Source organism: Eublepharis macularius, chromosome 2 (assembly GCF_028583425.1).
Source record: "Eublepharis macularius isolate TG4126 chromosome 2, MPM_Emac_v1.0, whole genome shotgun sequence".
Taxonomy (NCBI): Eukaryota; Metazoa; Chordata; class Lepidosauria; order Squamata; family Eublepharidae; genus Eublepharis; species Eublepharis macularius.
Genome location: NC_072791.1, coordinates 99241156 through 99259395, shown reverse-complemented (window position 1 = coordinate 99259395; position 18240 = coordinate 99241156). Strand labels below are relative to the sequence as shown.

Here is an 18240-nt window from a genome sequence, read left to right as displayed (position 1 = left end):
GATCAGCTGGGTTTTCAGATGGAAGAAAAGGTGTTTAAGCTCATGATGGTATCTCAGCAACAGGCTGGCCATTTTGCGGAAGAATGGAAGATTTATATTCACTTACCGTGAAGCTTCCTTTCTCAGCGGTCCGGGAGTGGGGCAGTCCTGACTGTTGGAAGTAGCTCCTCCTCCTCTCATGCGGGGTCCGTCGAATCTACAATCCCGTAGGGGGAAAGGCTCTCCCTTGTATGCCAGTTGGTTTCCAAACCCTTAGGTTTCCCCTAAGGAACACTTTCTAAAGGAAATAAACATGTTCTCCCCCTTGTGTATTTGTTTGGTTCTTTCCATATAATAACTTAAGGCTCTCCTGACATCCAATTTGTGCCATTCCCTTTCTTTCTCATGTTCTGGATTTGCACAGAAGGAGGGAAGTACTATATCTTCCTCCCTATGAAATAATGAGTTCACCTTAGGTATGAAAGTTGGGTTTGGTCTCAACACCACCCTATCATTATGAAAAATGCACAAGTCCTTGTTCACTGACAGTGCCCTAATTTCCAACACCCTTCTTGCAGACGTCACATCTACCAAGAAGACGGTTTTGAGGGTTAGCTCTTTGAGAGGACAAGTTGCCATGGGTTCAAAGGGCTCCTTCATGAGTGCTTTAAGTACTAGATTAAGATTCCATGTTGGGAACCTATGTACTTGTGGAGGATTTACTAGCATCATCCCTCTCAGGAACTGTTTAATGTGAGGATGTTTTGTGAGTGAGATTCCCTTCTTAGATCCCCTTATTACCGAAATTGCTGCCACTTGTCTTTTTAGTGTAGTGCTGAGTCCCTTGTCCAGTCCATCTTGCAAGAATAGCAGTATCTCTTTTATCGGTGTGGTTAGAGGGTCATGTCCCCTATCCTTACACCATGTATGGAATACCTGCCATGTCTTATTATTTGTTGACTCTTTTCTGGATGCCAGCACTGTAGAAATCACCTTTTCCGTGTATCCCAGTTCCTTCAGTTGATTGTACTCAAAATCCAGGCTGTTATATTTAGTGGGGACAGATTTGGATGACATATCTGTCCTTTTGTTAGCAGATCTGCCCTGTCTGGCAATTTCCACGGTTCCACCTTTGACAATCCCCTCAACTCCTGGAACCAAGGTCTTCTTGGTCAGAATGGGGTGATCATTATCACCTCCACCTTTTCTTCTATTATTTTTTGTATCACCCTGTTTATCATTTTTATAGGGGGAAAGGCGTATAGAAGGGCCCGAGGCCATTCTTCATTCAACACATCTGTACCTATCACTCTCTGTTCTCTCTTCCTGGAGAAGAATTTCAGTACCTGGTTATTTTGCGTTGTCGCAAATAGGTCCACTTCCGGTCTTCCAAACTTCTGGCATATCTGCGCAAACGCTTGTTCGTTCAACTTCCATTCCATCTGGTTCACTTTCTTCCTGCTTAGCCAGTCCACAAGTGTGTTCTGTTGACCTGGTACATGTATCGCTCGTATTGAACTCAAATGTATCTGCACCCAGTGAAAAATCTCTTCTGCCTCCTTGTTTAGTATTTTGGACTTGTCTGTTTGTGTACGCTTTCACTGTTTCGTTGTCAGTTTGTACCATGACGTGTTGATTTATTAGAATATCCTGCATTTCTAACAGCCTCTTTTTTATGGCTCTCAGTTCTAGCAGGTTTATGCTGCACTTCTTTTCTTTGGCCTGCCATAAACCTAGGGCTATCTTGCCCTTTGTATGCATGCCCCATCCCATTAGGCTCGTGTCCGTTGTCATTACTACCCTCTTTGGTTCTCTGAGGGGAATTCCTTCTTTGAATCTGCCCACTTCCAGCCACCTCTCGAACTTTCTGTGTAGTGTTTCTGGAATCGTCACTGTTTTCTGCCATTTGTGTGCTATGATCATCTGATATGGACGTAGGAACTTCTGTTGTGGCCGAGTGTGAAATCTTGCCCATTGAAGGGTGCTCTGGCAGGATACCATCATCCCTTGTAGTTTTGCCAGTTTCATCACCTCCACCTTTTTCTCCGTCCAAATAAATTATATCATGGAGGTTATCCATTGTCTCTCCACTGATACAAAGGCTCTGTCCTTGATCATGTCTATTGTTACTTCTAGGTGGAGAATTCTTTGTGCTGGGATGAAACTGCTTTTTTCTTGTTGATTACGAAGCCATGTCTTTCCAGGCAGTTTATTGTGTTCCTCACTGCTATCTGGCCTGAGGCTAGAGATGGGGCCTTGATTAGAACATCGTCCAAGTATGGGTATAAGGCTATTCCTTGGAGTCTGAGGAATGCTATCAGAGTCACCAGCACTTTCGTGAACAATCTCGGTGAAGATTTTAGTCTGAAAGGAAGAGCTTTGTACTGGAAGTGTTCCCCGTCGTAGGTGAAGCATAGGTATTGTCTATGTGTTCTTCATATGGGTATGTGTAAATAGGCCTCTGACAGATTGATGGATGCCAGGAAGTCTCCTTTCTGCATGGCCTCCATCGTGGACTTGATGGACCTTATGTGCTGATTCAGCCACTTTAGGTCCAGGATGGCTCTGACATCCCCATACTTCTTTGGCACAATGAAGAATACTGAGTACACCCCCTGTTTCCTGTATTGTGTTGGCACTGGTTCTATCGCTCTTATCCTTAAGAGGTGCTGAATGGCTTCCTTTATCATAAGATGTTTCTGTTTCAACGGGTTTCTTGAAATTTTGACAAGGCGCTTTGATGGAATCGTCTCGAATTCCAAGGAATAGCCCTTGGACACTGTGTCTAATACCCATTTGTCTGTTATTGTTTGTTTCCATTGACTTGCAAACTCCTGCAATCGTCCCCCAATCTGAATGGGTGCCTGTTGTCCTTGATAGTCATGCTTGTGTACCTTTCTTTGGTCCTTTTGTTTGCTGTCCACATTTTCGGAAGGTAAAGGGTATGTTATCACTCCTTGGTCTCATTGTCTACCGGCTTTTGAAGGGTCTGTCACTTCCCTGTTTTGAAGTTCTCTTAAAATCTCGAAAGGCATGTCTGCCCTTGGCTTTCAGTTCTCTCTTCTTCGATGGGAAGACTTTTTTCTTCTCCGTGTCTTCCACCAAATATCTAAGATATTTCAAGCCCCTTTTTAATTGCAGACCTTAGCCATACTAAAATATTTGATTTAGCTTCTTGGCAAGAGAGATCAGGTTCATTGGCACCCTGGCACTCCCATTGGGGCCTTGTAGTGCTTGAGTAGAGAGTAGAGAGATTGGAAGCTCTAGGCTACTGTGGCTAGAGCTCCCTCTGCCATTTTTCCCTCTGCTAGGCCTGCCTTAGTTGCCATTCCCGCCTGAAGGGATTTTTCCCACCTAAAGAAAAGGAGATTGGGGGGGGGGTACTCAAGTGGTTTACAAAAAAGAACCCACTCTACTCTGAAAAGAGTTTTCAAGAAGAAAACTGGAGATAGTGATTTCTTAAGCTTTGGGGCTCCCAGGGCTATTTTCCCTCCAGGTTCTGCCCCTACTCAACAGTAACCCCCCCACAACATCACCACATATGTCAGGCCCACTTACCACAATTCAGGAGGGTGTGCGCTCCTCTCCAGAGGCCTCAGCCACTGTTTGTGATCACCGCTGCACTTCCAGGCTGCTCCAGAAGTTTCCCTCCCTTTGAGGGTTTCTGTCGCTGCAGCTTTGTCTGAGCTGGGTCCTAGTCAGGCTAGAAAACATTGGCGGCTGGCTCACCTGCAACTCGTGCAGCACGGACGTGTAGAGAGAGGGATGGAGGGACTAGCCCTTCTTTTTTCCCCTGCGAGCTGAGCACTGTTTTGCTTGATGGTGTCGTCTTCTTTTTTTCAGATCGTTGCTCTTGGAGCAAAGAAATTTGACCCCCTGCTGAGGCAGGGCCAGAAAAAAACTAGCACACAAGGGAAAGGATCGTAGATTCGACCGACCCTGCATGAGAGGAGGAGGAGCTACTCCCAACAGTCAGGACTGCCCCACTCAACGGACCACGGAAGAAAAGTCTTGGTTGAGTGGACGTGGCCTACAAGCCTTATGTTGCCTAGAACTCTCTTTAGGGCCAAGTCATCTCAGATAGGAAGCAGTGTTCGCTTATCTGGATACAAAACACACAATCCTAGAACTTGAAGGAGCTACAGGAACAAAAGTTTTCAGTTTATACTACCACTAGCACTACAGCAGAAGTGGTTTCATAAAACAGAGTTTGATATTGGTACCTTTCCTCTAGCACATGAGACCTTGCATACAACAAAGAGTGAGCAGTGAAGGAATGAAAAGTGATTATTTTGAAGCCTTCTCTGTGTTATTTCCAGCCCATGTTAAGCTCAAAGAGTGATATGTTTATTTCATAATTTCCATGATAATAACCAAAAGAGGGCCCAGGGTATAATTAATGTAATTAATGTATTTATTAGAAAGTTAAAACAAGTAACTCAAGAAACTAATGCAAACCAATGCATTTCCATTATGAACTGTTCAACACACTTCTCTCTACCACAATTACTGCCTGCAATCTGATAAATTTTATCAATATTTGCGTTGAAGGTAAAAACCACACATTCTTTTTCTCTTCACAGAAAACCACTATAAAACTACTACATACAATTTCTTCTCCAGATAAAATATTTAAAAATATAATACTGTAATTTACATTTCCACTTTTAGGGCAAAACTATACGTTATGTAGAAGATCCAGAGAGGTGAACAAGTTAGTGTTATTATTATCCCCACAACACAGCTGGTAAACTGGGGCAGAGAGGAATGGCTTACCCAAGGCCACCTACTGAGCTCATTGCAATAGTGGGATTCGAACCAGCAGAGTACTGATTTGCAGCTGAATCACTTAACCATTGTGCTACAGTGTGTCGGGGGGGGATTTAACCCCCCTCCCCTGGCTTCAGGCTGCTGTTGAATTTGTAGGGGGTGTGATGCAGGAAATTTTCCCTATACAGGGCAAACGCCATCAGAAAAATGGCACAGAGATAGGAATGAAAACTCCTTCATCCAGTCTGCTGCTCCCAAGAAACTAGCACAAATGGAGGGATTATCCCAGGGAGAGTCAAAATTATTACACACAAATTTATACTTGAAATATTATTTACTATATATCTTATTCATTATCCACAATGTTATAGTTCCAATAGCGATTTACACAAAACTCAAAGTCCCCAGACTTGTTCACAAAAGCAGTCCTGTGTCCACTTGGTTCCAAATATGTATTCCCCTGTGTCCAATTGGTTCCAAATATGTATTCTCTTGATCATAGGAGTGTTGAACAATGCAATCCGGGCCGTGCGCCCAATCCGGGGCCGGCTGTTCATCGGATTTCGTAAATATCTTCTTCAGGGGCGTGGCCTAATAAAAATAGTAAAGTAATACAAAGCAATCAACACTTCCCCCCTTTTTTTCTTTTTTTACTTAACATCATCAAAAACCAAAACCGAACACTTATAGTACTGACCTCTGCGATCAACCTCTCATACACTTCACCACTATTTACAAATGCTCCAAGGACCAGGCGGCGGTATCTTCATTAGCACGCCCAGAGCAACTCATAAGAACCAGTATAAATACAATGCTTCCTTGAGCTCTTAAAGGGAAACGCATCCACTTCTCATATTACAAAAAACATTGTAAGGATAAATCAAGATTCAGACCCAACGGATGCATCCGTTGGGTCTGAATCTTGATTTATCCTTACAATGTTTTTTGTAATATGAGAAGTGGATGCGTTTCCCTTTAAGAGCTCAAGGAAGCATTGTATTTATACTGGTTCTTATGAGTTGCTCTGGGCGTGCTAATGAAGATACCGCCGCCTGGTCCTTGGAGCATTTGTAAATAGTGGTGAAGTGTATGAGAGGTTGATCGCAGAGGTCAGTACTATAAGTGTTCGGTTTTGGTTTTTGATGATGTTAAGTAAAAAAAGAAAAAAAGGGGGGAAGTGTTGATTGCTTTGTATTACTTTACTATTTTTATTAGGCCACGCCCCTGAAGAAGATATTTACGAAATCCGATGAACAGCCGGCCCCGGATTGGGCGCACGGCCCGGATTGCATTGTTCAACACTCCTATGATCAAGAGAATACATATTTGGAACCAATTGGACACAGGGGAATACATATTTGGAACCAAGTGGACACAGGACTGCTTTTGTGAACAAGTCTGGGGACTTTGAGTTTTGTGTAAATCGCTATTGGAACTATAACATTGTGGATAATGAATAAGATATATAGTAAATAATATTTCAAGTATAAATTTGTGTGTAATAATTTTGACTCTCCCTGGGATAATCCCTCCATTTGTGCTAGCCTTTTACGGGAGAGGCCATTCGTTTTTCTTTGCTCCCAAGAAACTGGCAACTGTTCATGGCTGTTTGGGGGGTGGGGTGGGGGTTAGCAGATTCTATCATAGTTCTCTAACATGATGCATAGTTTGGCCCACTGCCTTTTGCTTTTAAGACATCATAGACATCAAGGGATTATTTTAAAAAATATCTAGATTATCCATCTTAACTGAGAACAGCAGATTTCCCAGGTTGTTGGTAACTGTCTTAAATTCATTTGATGTACTCTATTGAAACATACCCAGTTTTTTCTTTTCTTTTTCTTGGAGTCGCATTCTATGTTGCTTCCCACACTTGAATGGCTAGTAGCACTATTAACACTAGACACACTGTCTGAAGAATGTTGTCTTCGGATCCGCAAATCAGCAGTTTGAGCAGTCCCATTTCCTATTGAAACATATTCACTTTTCTGCATATGACTCTCAAAATAACACAATTGGATCAACTGAACACACAAAATAGCATGTATGAGCTTGAAAATCACCTTTTCACAAGTTGCTTTATACAACTGGTAATAGGGCAGCAATTATGTAGGATTAGAACTTTGTACTGTAGTGCAGTTTCTGAACAAATGGTTACAGAAAGCTGTTATCTACAGTTCACTAGAAAGCTGTTGCCTTTTTTTGGACTTTTACATCAAAATGGTTACAATTTATTTATTTATTTTATTTGACTTATATCCCGCCCTCCCCACGAATGGGCTCAGGGCGGCTCACATCATAATTAAAACACAATACATTAATAGTCAACTTTAAAAACAGATTTAAAAACTTATATTAAAATACTCTGGCACCATTATATATAGGTTACTTTGGATACTAATAAAAGACCTGCATAGGTCACAGCTGTGGGTAAAACGCATAGCCGAGGGCAGTCATAGAAGAGGTAATGCTCTTAGATAGGATAAGGGGGGACACCCGCTGGTCCTCATCCAAAGGCCTGGTGGAACATCTCCATTTTACAGGCCCTGCGGAACTGTAATAGGTCCTGCAGGGCCCAGATCTCCAGTGGGAGAGTGTTCCACCAGGCTGGGGCCAGGGCAGAAAAAGCCCTGGCCCTGGTGGAGGCCAGCCGGATGCCCCTCAGGCCGGGGACCACCAGGAGTTGTTTATCTATGGAGCATAGCGCCCTGCAAGAGACGTAATGGAAGAGGCGGTCCCGCAGGTATGCCAGTCCCAGTCCGTGGAGGGCTTTAAACAACAAAGTTAACACCTTGAACCAGATCCGGAACTCCACTGGAAGCCAGTGCAGCTGGCACAGCACAGGATGAATAAGCGCTCGAACAGGTGTTCCTGTAAGAACGCATGCCGCTGCGTTCTGGACCAGCTGCAGCTTCCGGGTCAGGCCCAAGGGCAGCCCAGCACAGAGTGAGTTGCAGTAATCTAGCCTGGAGGTGACCATTGCATGGATTACTGTGGCCAGATCCTGAGATGAGAGATAGGGTGCCAGTTGCCTGGCCTGTCGAAGGTGAAAAAAGGCAGACCTGGCAACGGTCGTGACCTGGGCCTCCATTGAAAGTGTGGCGTCCAAAGTCACACCCAGGCTTCTCACCGTCAACGAAGGCTTCAGTTGTACTCCGCTGAGGGCTGGGAGCCGGGTCCCCAACCCCATCACTCCATGACCCAGACAGAGAACATCCGTCTTCAGGGGATCCAATTTCAGGTGACTCTGACGTAACCATACTGTCACATCCTCAAGACCCTTGGCCAAGGAATCCAGAGCACAGTCAGACTGGTCGTCCATCAACAGATAGAGCTGGGTTGGAATAAATTAAACTTATCGTGGTTTGGTCGGATTGCCACAGTTAAAATGAACGTGTTGCCTAGAATTATGTTTCTAATGCAAACAATACCAATCATAAAATACAAAAAACAATTTGAAAAATGGCAGAAGAAAATATTGGAATTTGTGTGGGCAGGGAAGAAACCAAGAGTAAAGATGAAAGTACTTTGTGATGCTAAGGAAAGCGGTGGAATGCAATTACCTGATCTTCGACTTTACTATGAGGCGATATGTCTAGTCTGGTTAAAAGAATGGGTGTCTTTAGCCAATCATAAATTGTTAACTTTGGAAGGCTATAACAAACTTTTTGGATGGCATGCGTATATGTGGTACGTTAAGTACAAAATGGATGCAATGTTTCAGCACCACTATCTGAGAAGAAATTTATTGTTGACTTAGCTAAAATATAAAAAAATTATAGATCAGAAGAAACCACTGTGGATTATACCAGCTGAGGTGATCAATCCAAACCTAGAATATAAAGGAAAAGAATGGCTTACCCTCAAGGACTTAACGGAAGTAGTAGATAAGGAGGTAAAACTCAAACCAAATGAGGAGTTGCCATTTAAATATGGTTGGTTACAATATAGACAAATTAAAGACCTATTTGATACAGATCAAAGGAAGACAGGTTTTAGAACTAAGAATTCAGAATTTGAGGAACTGTTGTTAGGAGATAGTAATAAAGCAATTTCTAAAATGTATAAATTGTTATTGAAATGGTTCACAGAAGATGAAACAGTCAAGGTACAAATGGTAAAGTGGGCAATAAACTGTAATAATGAAATAATGATGGAAGCATGGGGACAATTGTGGAAAAATATGTTAAAAATATCAACATGTACCAGTATTAGAGAGAATGGCTATAAAATGTTATATAGATGGTATTTAACACCGAAAAAATTAGCCATAGCTAATAAGCAGCTATCTAATAAGTGTTGGAAATGTAAGGAGCATGAAGGTTCTCTATTTCATATGTGGTGGACTTGCCGTAAGGCTAGAGACTTTTGGGCTAAAATATGTGCTGAGATACTCCAGTATAATGTTGTTTAAAATCCAGAAATGTTGTTATTATCTTTGCACTTAGAAGATGTTAATAGAAATGACAAGACATTGCTATATTATATGATAATAGCAGCAAGAATATTATATGCTCAATACTGGAAGAAAGAAGAAATACTTGAAATTGGAGAATGGGCAAACAAATTGTTGTACATAGCTGAAATGGACAAACTAACAAGAAACTTGAAGGATCAAGAACCAAAAATATTTTTGGAAGATCGGAAAAAGCTGAAAAAATATATGGAAAAGAAATGGGATGTTAAGGGACACTTATGGTCTTTTGAAGGGTTTTAATGATACTAAGTAAGATAAGATATAGAGCAGAACCACAAGTGACAAAAGGCACAGATTGGACACTTGCCTGCTTCCCTCAAGTTTTGATGGGAAATGTAGGCAGTTTGGCGGAATGTTGGACAAGTGACAGTTGAAAAGTCCATTGGACAGCAGTCAGAGAGCAAAGCTGTGAGACCAGGATGCCTACATTTCCCAACAAAACTTGAGGGAAGCAGACAAGTGTCCAATCTGTGCCTTTTGTCACTTGTGTTTCTGCTGATAGTTAAGATCTTTACTAACAATAAGATAAGAACAACTATAATATAGAAATAATGTGATATTAATAGCGGGGGGTTCGAGTGCTGTTGGAAGTCAACATCGAAAAGAGGGAGGGGTTGGGAAATATACTTGTGGGAATTGAAATGGATTGTATTTGTGTTTTAATCTGACTATATATTGACCCATCCAATAAAAATTTATTAATTAAAAAAAACAGATAGAGCTGGGCGTCAACCGCATACTGGTGACATCCCAGCTCAAAATTGCAGACTACCTGGTCGAGGGGGTGCATATAGATGTTAAATACCATCAGGGAAAGAATTACCCCGAGGGACGCCGCTCACTAAAGAATGGCAGGCAGTCATCTGTTCCCCAAGTGCCACCCTTTGTCCCTTACCATGGAGGAAGAAGCTCAGCCATTGAAGGACTGTCCCACAAATCCCCACATCGGTGAGGTGATGGGTCAAGAGATCATGATTGACCGTGTCGAATGCTGCTGTAAGATCTAAAAGTATAAGCAGTGCCGATCCACCCCGATCCAGGTGCCACCACAGATCATCTGTGAGGGCGACCAGAGCTGTCTCCGTACCATGGCCGGGCCTGAAGCTGGACTGGAATGGGTTCAAGATAGAGGCATCATCCAAGAATACTTGTAACTGTTCTGCTACTGCCCTCTCAATTACCTTACCCAGGAAAGGAAGATTTGAAACTGGGCGGTAATTGGCTGGATCAACAGGATCCAATGATGGTTTCTTTAATAAGGGCCACACCACTGCCTCCTTCAATGAGTCTGTGAAAACCCCAGAACTCAGGGAAAGATTAATGATGTCAGCTAGCGGGATCCAAATCCCAGCACTGCCAGTTTTCACCAGCCATGATGGGCACGGGTCCAGTGGGCATGTGGTAGGTTTCACAGCATGCAGGACCCTGTCTTCCTCTTCCTGGGAGAGTGGTCTGAAATGATCTAATGTCAACCCTGAAGATGGCCAAGGGGCCTCCAGTTCACATACTGCATCAACAATGGTGGATAGGTCCCGGCGGAGTGACAGGATCTTATCTGCAAAATAGTCTCCAAAAGCCTCACAGCTTATTGTCGAATTCACATTTTTTGTCCCATGTGTAAGGGACGTTAAAGCCCGAATCACTCTGGAAAGTTGTGATGGGCAAGAACTAGCAGATGCAATGGAGGCTGCATAGTAATCTCTCTTTGCAGCTTTCAGTCACCTCATAGGCCTTCATAAACATCCTATAAGATGTTCTTGTCACTTCATCATGGAGTCGCCGCCACACTCGCTCTAGCCGTCTCAGCTCCTGTTTCATCTGTTGTAGCTTCTCAGTATACCAGGGAACTATTCTAGTTCCCGAGAGCTGAGAGCGTGACGGGGAGTGATCTCGTCGATGGCATCAGAGAGACAGGCATTCCAGTCCTCTATCAGCTCATCCAATGAGCTGCCAGGGGGCATCGGATCCCACAAAGCATTCTGAAATCCAATTGGATCCATTTGGCTCAGCATGCGAGCATAAATCAGCTTGTTGCCCAAGTGGGGGGGGGGGTTGCGGTGCCCAGATGAGCCCTCAGGATGAGGTGGTCTGACCATGGCACTACTATAGGTTCATCCAGATCCAACTGTATCTCAACCCTAAAGATTAGGTCCAGTGTGTGTCCTGCTCTGTGTATGGGCGCGGATACAAACTGGGAGAGCCCTAACACTTCCATGGAAGCTATCAGGTCCATGGCCCATGAGGAGGCGGCATCATCGGCATGAACACTGAAGTCTTCCAGGACCAAAAGCCAGGGATACTCCAAGGCCCAGCCAGCTACTGCCTCCAACAGGCCAGGCAAGGCATCTGCAGGTGTATATGACAGAAGTTTTATTAAATGCCATTTCTCAGAGCATGGCTTAAAGGTGACCTAGACAGCATCCCCAGTTTTCCTTCTGCGTTGACCTCTGTAAACAAACCAAGTGAGCAACAAGTCCAAAAATTACTTGAAAGGCTACACAAGAACCACAGCATTCTGTTCTTTATTGTCAGTGAATATCAGTTTGAACTGCTGTCTGTTCTTAATACACAGAACATATTCTATAGTAATAGAGAACATGCTCTATAACAACAATGGACCTTCTTGTGTATGACAGAAAGTTCAAAAACAGTTTGAAGAAGAGATATACAGCAAGAGGCTTTGCATCAGCTATTACCAAAGGGATGGATGCCCTTCGAGTGTGGAAGTGTCATTAAAAGTAGAGATTGCTTCTTTCCTTTACCTTTGCAGGTGAGCTCAGGTGTGTTAATTACTCCATTAATAGCAGCCTGAGCAGCAGCATTTTGTTTCTTCAGTAGTTCGATAGTTTTTCTTAACTCATTCAGTTCTGAATCCTGAAACACAAAAAACACCAATGTTGCCTGTGAATTCTCTAAAGAATGGCCAAGCAACCAATCAACCAGGGCAAGGACAATACAGTTAACTAGCTGAATCAATGTGGAACAGGTACTTCATGATATGTTCAAATCCAGAACCTGAGCAATGTTCCACTGGTGTTAGAAAGGCCAGTTTCCTCCCAATATTTAGGGTTTTAATGTCCCCCCTTAATTAATAAAGGATAAGTATTAGAAAAGACTGAACAAAATTTACATTTGGGCAGGCTCAATAGGTAGATTTTACTATCACTGTAATGATATAATTGAGCATCACTATTCTGGGGTCTTCCTCGGGTTAGATTGGCAGAGACCAGTATGCTATATGTGCATATCCATGTTCTGCTTACCCTGCAGCATAAGAGTCATTTCTTTGAGTCACCAGGATTAATTTCACTTGCCATATTCCAAGCTCTTACATGAACAACATGCTTTTCTCACTACTGTTCTATGCTTGTGATGGCACACTATATAGATCTTGACTAATGCATGGCAGGTATCTGGATTTAATACAGCAGTTTCCCATGGTCCCAACTTGGTGTTGCATGGATATGCATCCAAACATTTATGAAGCATTGTAGGATGCTTGCTGTTAGGGTTCTATCATGCTTAATACAGGAAGCTAATTGCCATAGGGCCGTACACTTTATTGGCCCAAAGCTGCTCCATCGAAGTTATAGACCAGTAGCAAATGAGTTGAAGCTTAAACATTGTGGGAGAAATTGTTGACCAGGCCGATTTTCTTTTTCATGAAGGCTAAATCATTACCCTCAAGTCAGTGGGAATTTCATAATGGCTAAAATATGCAAGGGAGTCAGATCTGTACTCCTGTATTGCTCTTTATTTTAAGCATCAGTTATTATAATTCTATAGTATGGGACAAAAGTACCATAGACAACAATTCAAAACCGGGTACTAGACATCAGTATAATTTAGAGAATTTTTTAAATGTGTAATTAAGTATCTATATATATAGCATGAGTATATGCAAAAGAACAAGAGTAATAACAGCAAAGTATCACACGACTGCATCCTATTATTGCTTATTATGGTCTAAAGATACATGCTGTACTGTTGCAGAAATTAAGGGGTCTGGCCCTGCAAGCCAGCTGAAAGGGCCTACTTGTGAACCATGTAAGCTCCTTGGAGCTCTTTAGGCGGAAATGGGTATAAGTGGAATCAATAATTATTTTTTTGAAATCATTGTTGAATCTATCTTTGCAACTAGTGTACACAAGCATTTACATATTAATTTTGTTAACGGGGCAATGTAGTAGAAGGGTAAATGGACTGCAGAAAGTTCAGAAGTTGAGAGCAGGGGAAAGAAGTCTAGGAGCCCCAGTTAGCTGATATAAATTGTCCAACATCTCATTTTTTCTGTCCCCACAGGCGAGACAGTTCATATCCAATGGCTATTGGCACATCAACATGAATATGGTTTTATGGACTAGTTTTATTTCCTCTGCAACCTGTTGCCAAAGGTACCACACTGTTAATTTCAAAAGGTCACTTCTAGAGTCTCTTTCATGGTATTTATTGGCTCACTTGAACATGAAACTTGCCTTCTGTTCTGCTGTCATGGTTAGGCTTTGCAGTCGAATGGTCATGTTTCCCAAGCTTTGCTCAAACGCCGCTACAAGGTGAGCCTGTAAGTTAAATTATATTATACAACTGTAGACACTGTCTCTTTATTGAAACATTTGGCAGTGGGATTATATAGCATACAGGTGGCAATTCTATGCTAAAGCTTCCTTCTGCAAACAGCAAAGAAGGCAACTGGTCCCTGGCACACCTTAGCATCATCAGAACACCTGTGGCTTGGCAACAAGCTCTGGCATAGATATAACTGATTGCAGCAACTCCCAGGCAAGGACAAGGAGCCATGAGAGTGTTTTTCTGACTGGAGCTGTGGCAACTGCTATGACTGGTCTTCGAATTGCTGTTTCATGCAGTAATGCAGCTTTGGGGCAGTCTTCTGACCCCAGGTATATGTCCATTCCTAGTAACTGTGCCTAGGGCAACATTTTATTCAGAGCCATTTTTCCTTAGCTTAGGAAAATCTATTGCAAACCTTCCCCCACTCCCACATATATGGCCTTCTTTGGTCTTTCCCAACATCGTTCAGCATCAGCAAATAGCTGTCTTATCCTAAGTAACTACTTTCACATTCCCAGTGAAAACAGATACAAAGATTACAATAACAGTGGGATACCTGGCTCTCATTCCCTCTGACCCCTGTAAAAACAAGCTGGGCTGAGTATGTGAGAAAAGTGGCAGAAAATAAAACAAGCTTAGCATTGACTTTGTGGGTTGTAAAGTTACTGTTTGCTTTTAAAATGAAGCAAATAATTTCTGTTTGAAAAGATGTGCCAGCTATTTAAAGTACCAGCAAAGACTCCCAGTTTGGATACTAGGGGGAGAAAGAGGCATAAAAACAGGTTAGTAAATTCTCTAGTGAAGATTAAGTGCTCCCTCTGTTATAATTAGATCACTAGTGGGAAGCTAGTTTCTGGGACCAAAAGTAATTGATATTTAACAAGTGGTACATAGGTTATAAAAACTAGTAAGTGTTGAGTAGCTTTCTCTTGACTCCTAGAAGTCATCCCAGCGGCAAAAAACTGATGGAGAAGGGAGTCACAGGATGGGAATTAATTTTCTTTATATGGTAAAAAGCTGCAAGCACAAGACAAGAGCTGCACACTCAGCCACAAGAAGTTAGGAGGAGGAGGAGATGACAGAATCACTGAGCAATATGCCCCATTTATTACTAGTATAGAACAGAGTCACCTCCAATAGTATGCTGGTTACCAGCTTGCTCAAAAGACATGTTCCATCAGTCTCCTCATGCAGGATCATGATCTTATTCCATGAAAAACAAATGAATGTGAGATTCGGTTTCGTTTTCTCAGCCATGTCGGACACTCCTCTTCGCAGGTCCGAGAGGAAGCGCCCGAGCACCCTGTCCGGGCTGCTGATCTGTGAAGATTAGCCCCCAAAACTCCCAGTGAGGGAGGCTGGGTCCGGGACGCTGCGGGAAGAGCCCCCCGGAATCAATGCGGGGGGTTAATTGCCCGTTTGTCCCTACGGAGGCCGGCAGACGTGCGCGGCGCCTCGAGTGCTGCCGGGCCATGGAAAACGGCAAAGAGCAGAATTAGGCGAAAGCCTGCAAGTAAGCGAATCCCTTCTGTTACTACAAGCGCACACGAAGGAGTGGTGGGATCTGAAGCTAAGAAGGCTCGTTCTTCCCCTTCGCTGAGTTTCAGAATCTGGTTGGCGGTTCCCCCCCCCCTAAAATGGCAACGAAAAAACAAAGTCCCGCTCTGGGCAAGTCAGTTTCGGCTGCCCTGAAGGGAGAGTCGTTGGAGGAAGTAGTGAGGAGGGCGGTTGGTGAAGCCATAAAACCCTTTGTTGACAAGCTGAATGAAACAGATCAAAGGGTGGGCTTAATTGAGAGCGAAGTGAAAACCGTTAAGGAAGCAGCAGGGGGGAGGCAGAGAAGTCTGCTTGGGAAAGTGCGTCACTCGTGAAGGCTACGAATAAAGAGCTAAAGCTGGTGGAGAACCAGCTGATCGGGCTACAAGTGGAACGAACAGACAATTTTGCGCCTCCAGAATGTGAAAGAGGAGGAAAATGAGGATTTACGGGGTCTGGTCTCGGAACTACTGGCGACACCCGCGAGGGCAACTAAAGAAGAAGTAAAAAGCGCCATTTTGGAAGTCCTTCGGGCTACTTCAAAATATGCAATGAAGCATCAGCTGCCTCGCGAGATCATCATTGATTTTTCATCTAAGAGGATCCGGGACACTATCCTATATAATTCATACAATGCAGATTTGGACTTTTTGGGTAATAAAGTTAAGATATTGAAAGACGTCCCATTTCTAGTTCGGAAAAGAGGTTTTAAGTATAAAAAGTTCACAGCTCTTCTGAGAGAACGTGGAATAAAGTACAAATGGTTATTTCCGGAAGGAATCTGGTTCAGTCACAAAGATCAAGCTTTCAAGATATTATCAGAAGATCAACTAAGGGATTTTGAGGATAAAAATCCGGAATTTCAGTGCACCAAGCAAGACGAAAAGGAGAAGTCTGAGGGGGGGGGGAGGAAACGAGCACTGCGGCTGCAGTTGCTCAGAGAGAATTGCGTCCGAGACCCAGGAGGGGAAGGAAAATTTAATTTGAATTTAAATTGTAATTTGCATTTAGTAAGGTCAACCACTCCATCAATATAACATAAAGCTTTAACTTTTGAATAATGGCAGTATGAACGGAAAACATTTTGTGTAGCATAGTTGTTACATGTTGTAGTTGTTGTGTTTTTTTTTCCTTCCTCCCCTTGTTCCCTTTCTTCCCTTTGTATTGTTAGTTAATGTAGTTAATAAAAAAAAAATGAATGTGCGGGAGGGGGGTGCACAAATTTGCTACTGCTGTACGATTGGAACCCAGTCATAGTCCTCTTACTCCAGAGATCACTGCCTGTCCATGGAGATAACAAAATGACTCAACCACAGAGTCCCCCAACCATTCAATAGAAGAAGATCCACACACAAAAAATTATGCACACATGGACTTCTTCCTTCCATTAGAATGAATGGGAAGTCTATTCTGAGCTGGGGAGCTCCATGTGCATTTTGAAGCTGCAGCAACTGGAAGAAATGGCAAAATTGCTGTGAATGTTTACTCTGAAAGAGGCATGCTTGTTTGTCCCTACCAAACTAAAGAAATGTAATCTAGAATGAACTATATTTAAGAGGAAGTGAAATGTGAGTCCATTTGTATTTGTTACAAAATTATGTTTGAAATGCTTCTTATTATAATCCAGATCACTGACAGTTATCAGTTTCTACATTATACTCACATTGGCAGTCAACTGTGTTGTCAGAGCTGAGACTTTCTCTTGAGATGCATCCAACTCCCTCCTTAGCTTGCGAATCTGAATAGCGTATTATTTTATTTTAGTTTTAACATATGATTGTCAAAATTAAGATACAGAGAAAATAGATAAACAGTGACTTTAGAGAAGGAATAACAATATCTCTATATTCAAATCATTTTCCATACAAACTAGAACCAAAGCTGGCACAGTTAGTTCACATATGAGTAGTGAAACAAAATGATTAACTAGTCCACTGACCCTAAATAATATGATTTACAACCTGAGACTGCTCATTCAGCTTTGCTCCTGGATTCTCAGGGAACTTCATTGCCTAATCAGCCATTTGGGATCACATAATATGGTGAGGGTGTCGACACAGCCAGCAGCAATGTGGAAGGAAGTGACTGTAGTGGCTGGGAAAACTTATCTCTCTCACAACCATTGGTGGCATGGGAGGAATCAACGGGGGTTATCTTTCCTCCTAATTTTCGAGCACAGCAAATATGACTCAGATAATATGTTGGCTTTTCCAAAAATTAGGTGTATATTTCACAATTTAGGGAAATTGGTTTTAATGGATTTTCATCCATATTCACATGCAGGCTTGTTTAAGCAGCTAGATCAGATACTGTGGTGCAATGGCATGTAGGCCATATTGCACAAGGAACTTCTATATTACGTTGCAAGCAGCCTGTGTAATGCTTTCATTCAGTTCACACAAAACAACTTTGTTTTTCAAAATATGAAGAAAGCATGCTAGTTAGTATCTTTGCCCAGAAATGGCTAGGCCCACATGGTGTGTTTTAGGCAGCAGCATACACAGAAAAATTTGGGGTGACATTGAAAATCATGGTAATTTCAATAACACACTTGAGGGCACAATGCAAGGTACATATATTCTGCCCCCCCTTTCGGGCATTGAGTCCAGATGAGAATGTGGTCCAAGGCCAGTTTTAGATAAGTAAGGACAACTTCCTATCATAGGCTTTTGAGGTATCCGTTTGATCACAATTAAAATACTGGCTAGAGATCCCACAACTCTTTGTCATGATTGTACCATCAGTTAAAACATAACAATGATGGCAAAAATCACTAAATGAGATCCATGCCTACAGGAAAGTTTGACTACCATGCTGAGAGCCTGGTGAGTCATTTCATTGCTATTAATTTTAATGTGTTTAAGAATCCAACAACAATAAAAAAGCAAGATACTCTAGAGTAGTAGTCT

General features: G+C 42.5%; 1 protein-coding gene across 1 annotated transcript in view; it reads right to left on the bottom strand.

Annotated features, from left to right (window-relative positions):
* Window positions 1-18240, bottom strand: part of NAV2 (neuron navigator 2) — a 377156-nt gene that overhangs the window by 40800 nt on the left and 318116 nt on the right. The window contains exons 23-26 of the mRNA XM_054972286.1: window positions 16995-17069; window positions 13702-13785; window positions 11989-12100; window positions 6570-6715 (exon numbers count right to left, since the gene is read on the bottom strand). Of these exons, the coding sequence (XP_054828261.1) occupies window positions 6570-6715; window positions 11989-12100; window positions 13702-13785; window positions 16995-17069 (417 nt within the window). The remainder of the gene's footprint in view (window positions 1-6569; window positions 6716-11988; window positions 12101-13701; window positions 13786-16994; window positions 17070-18240) is intronic.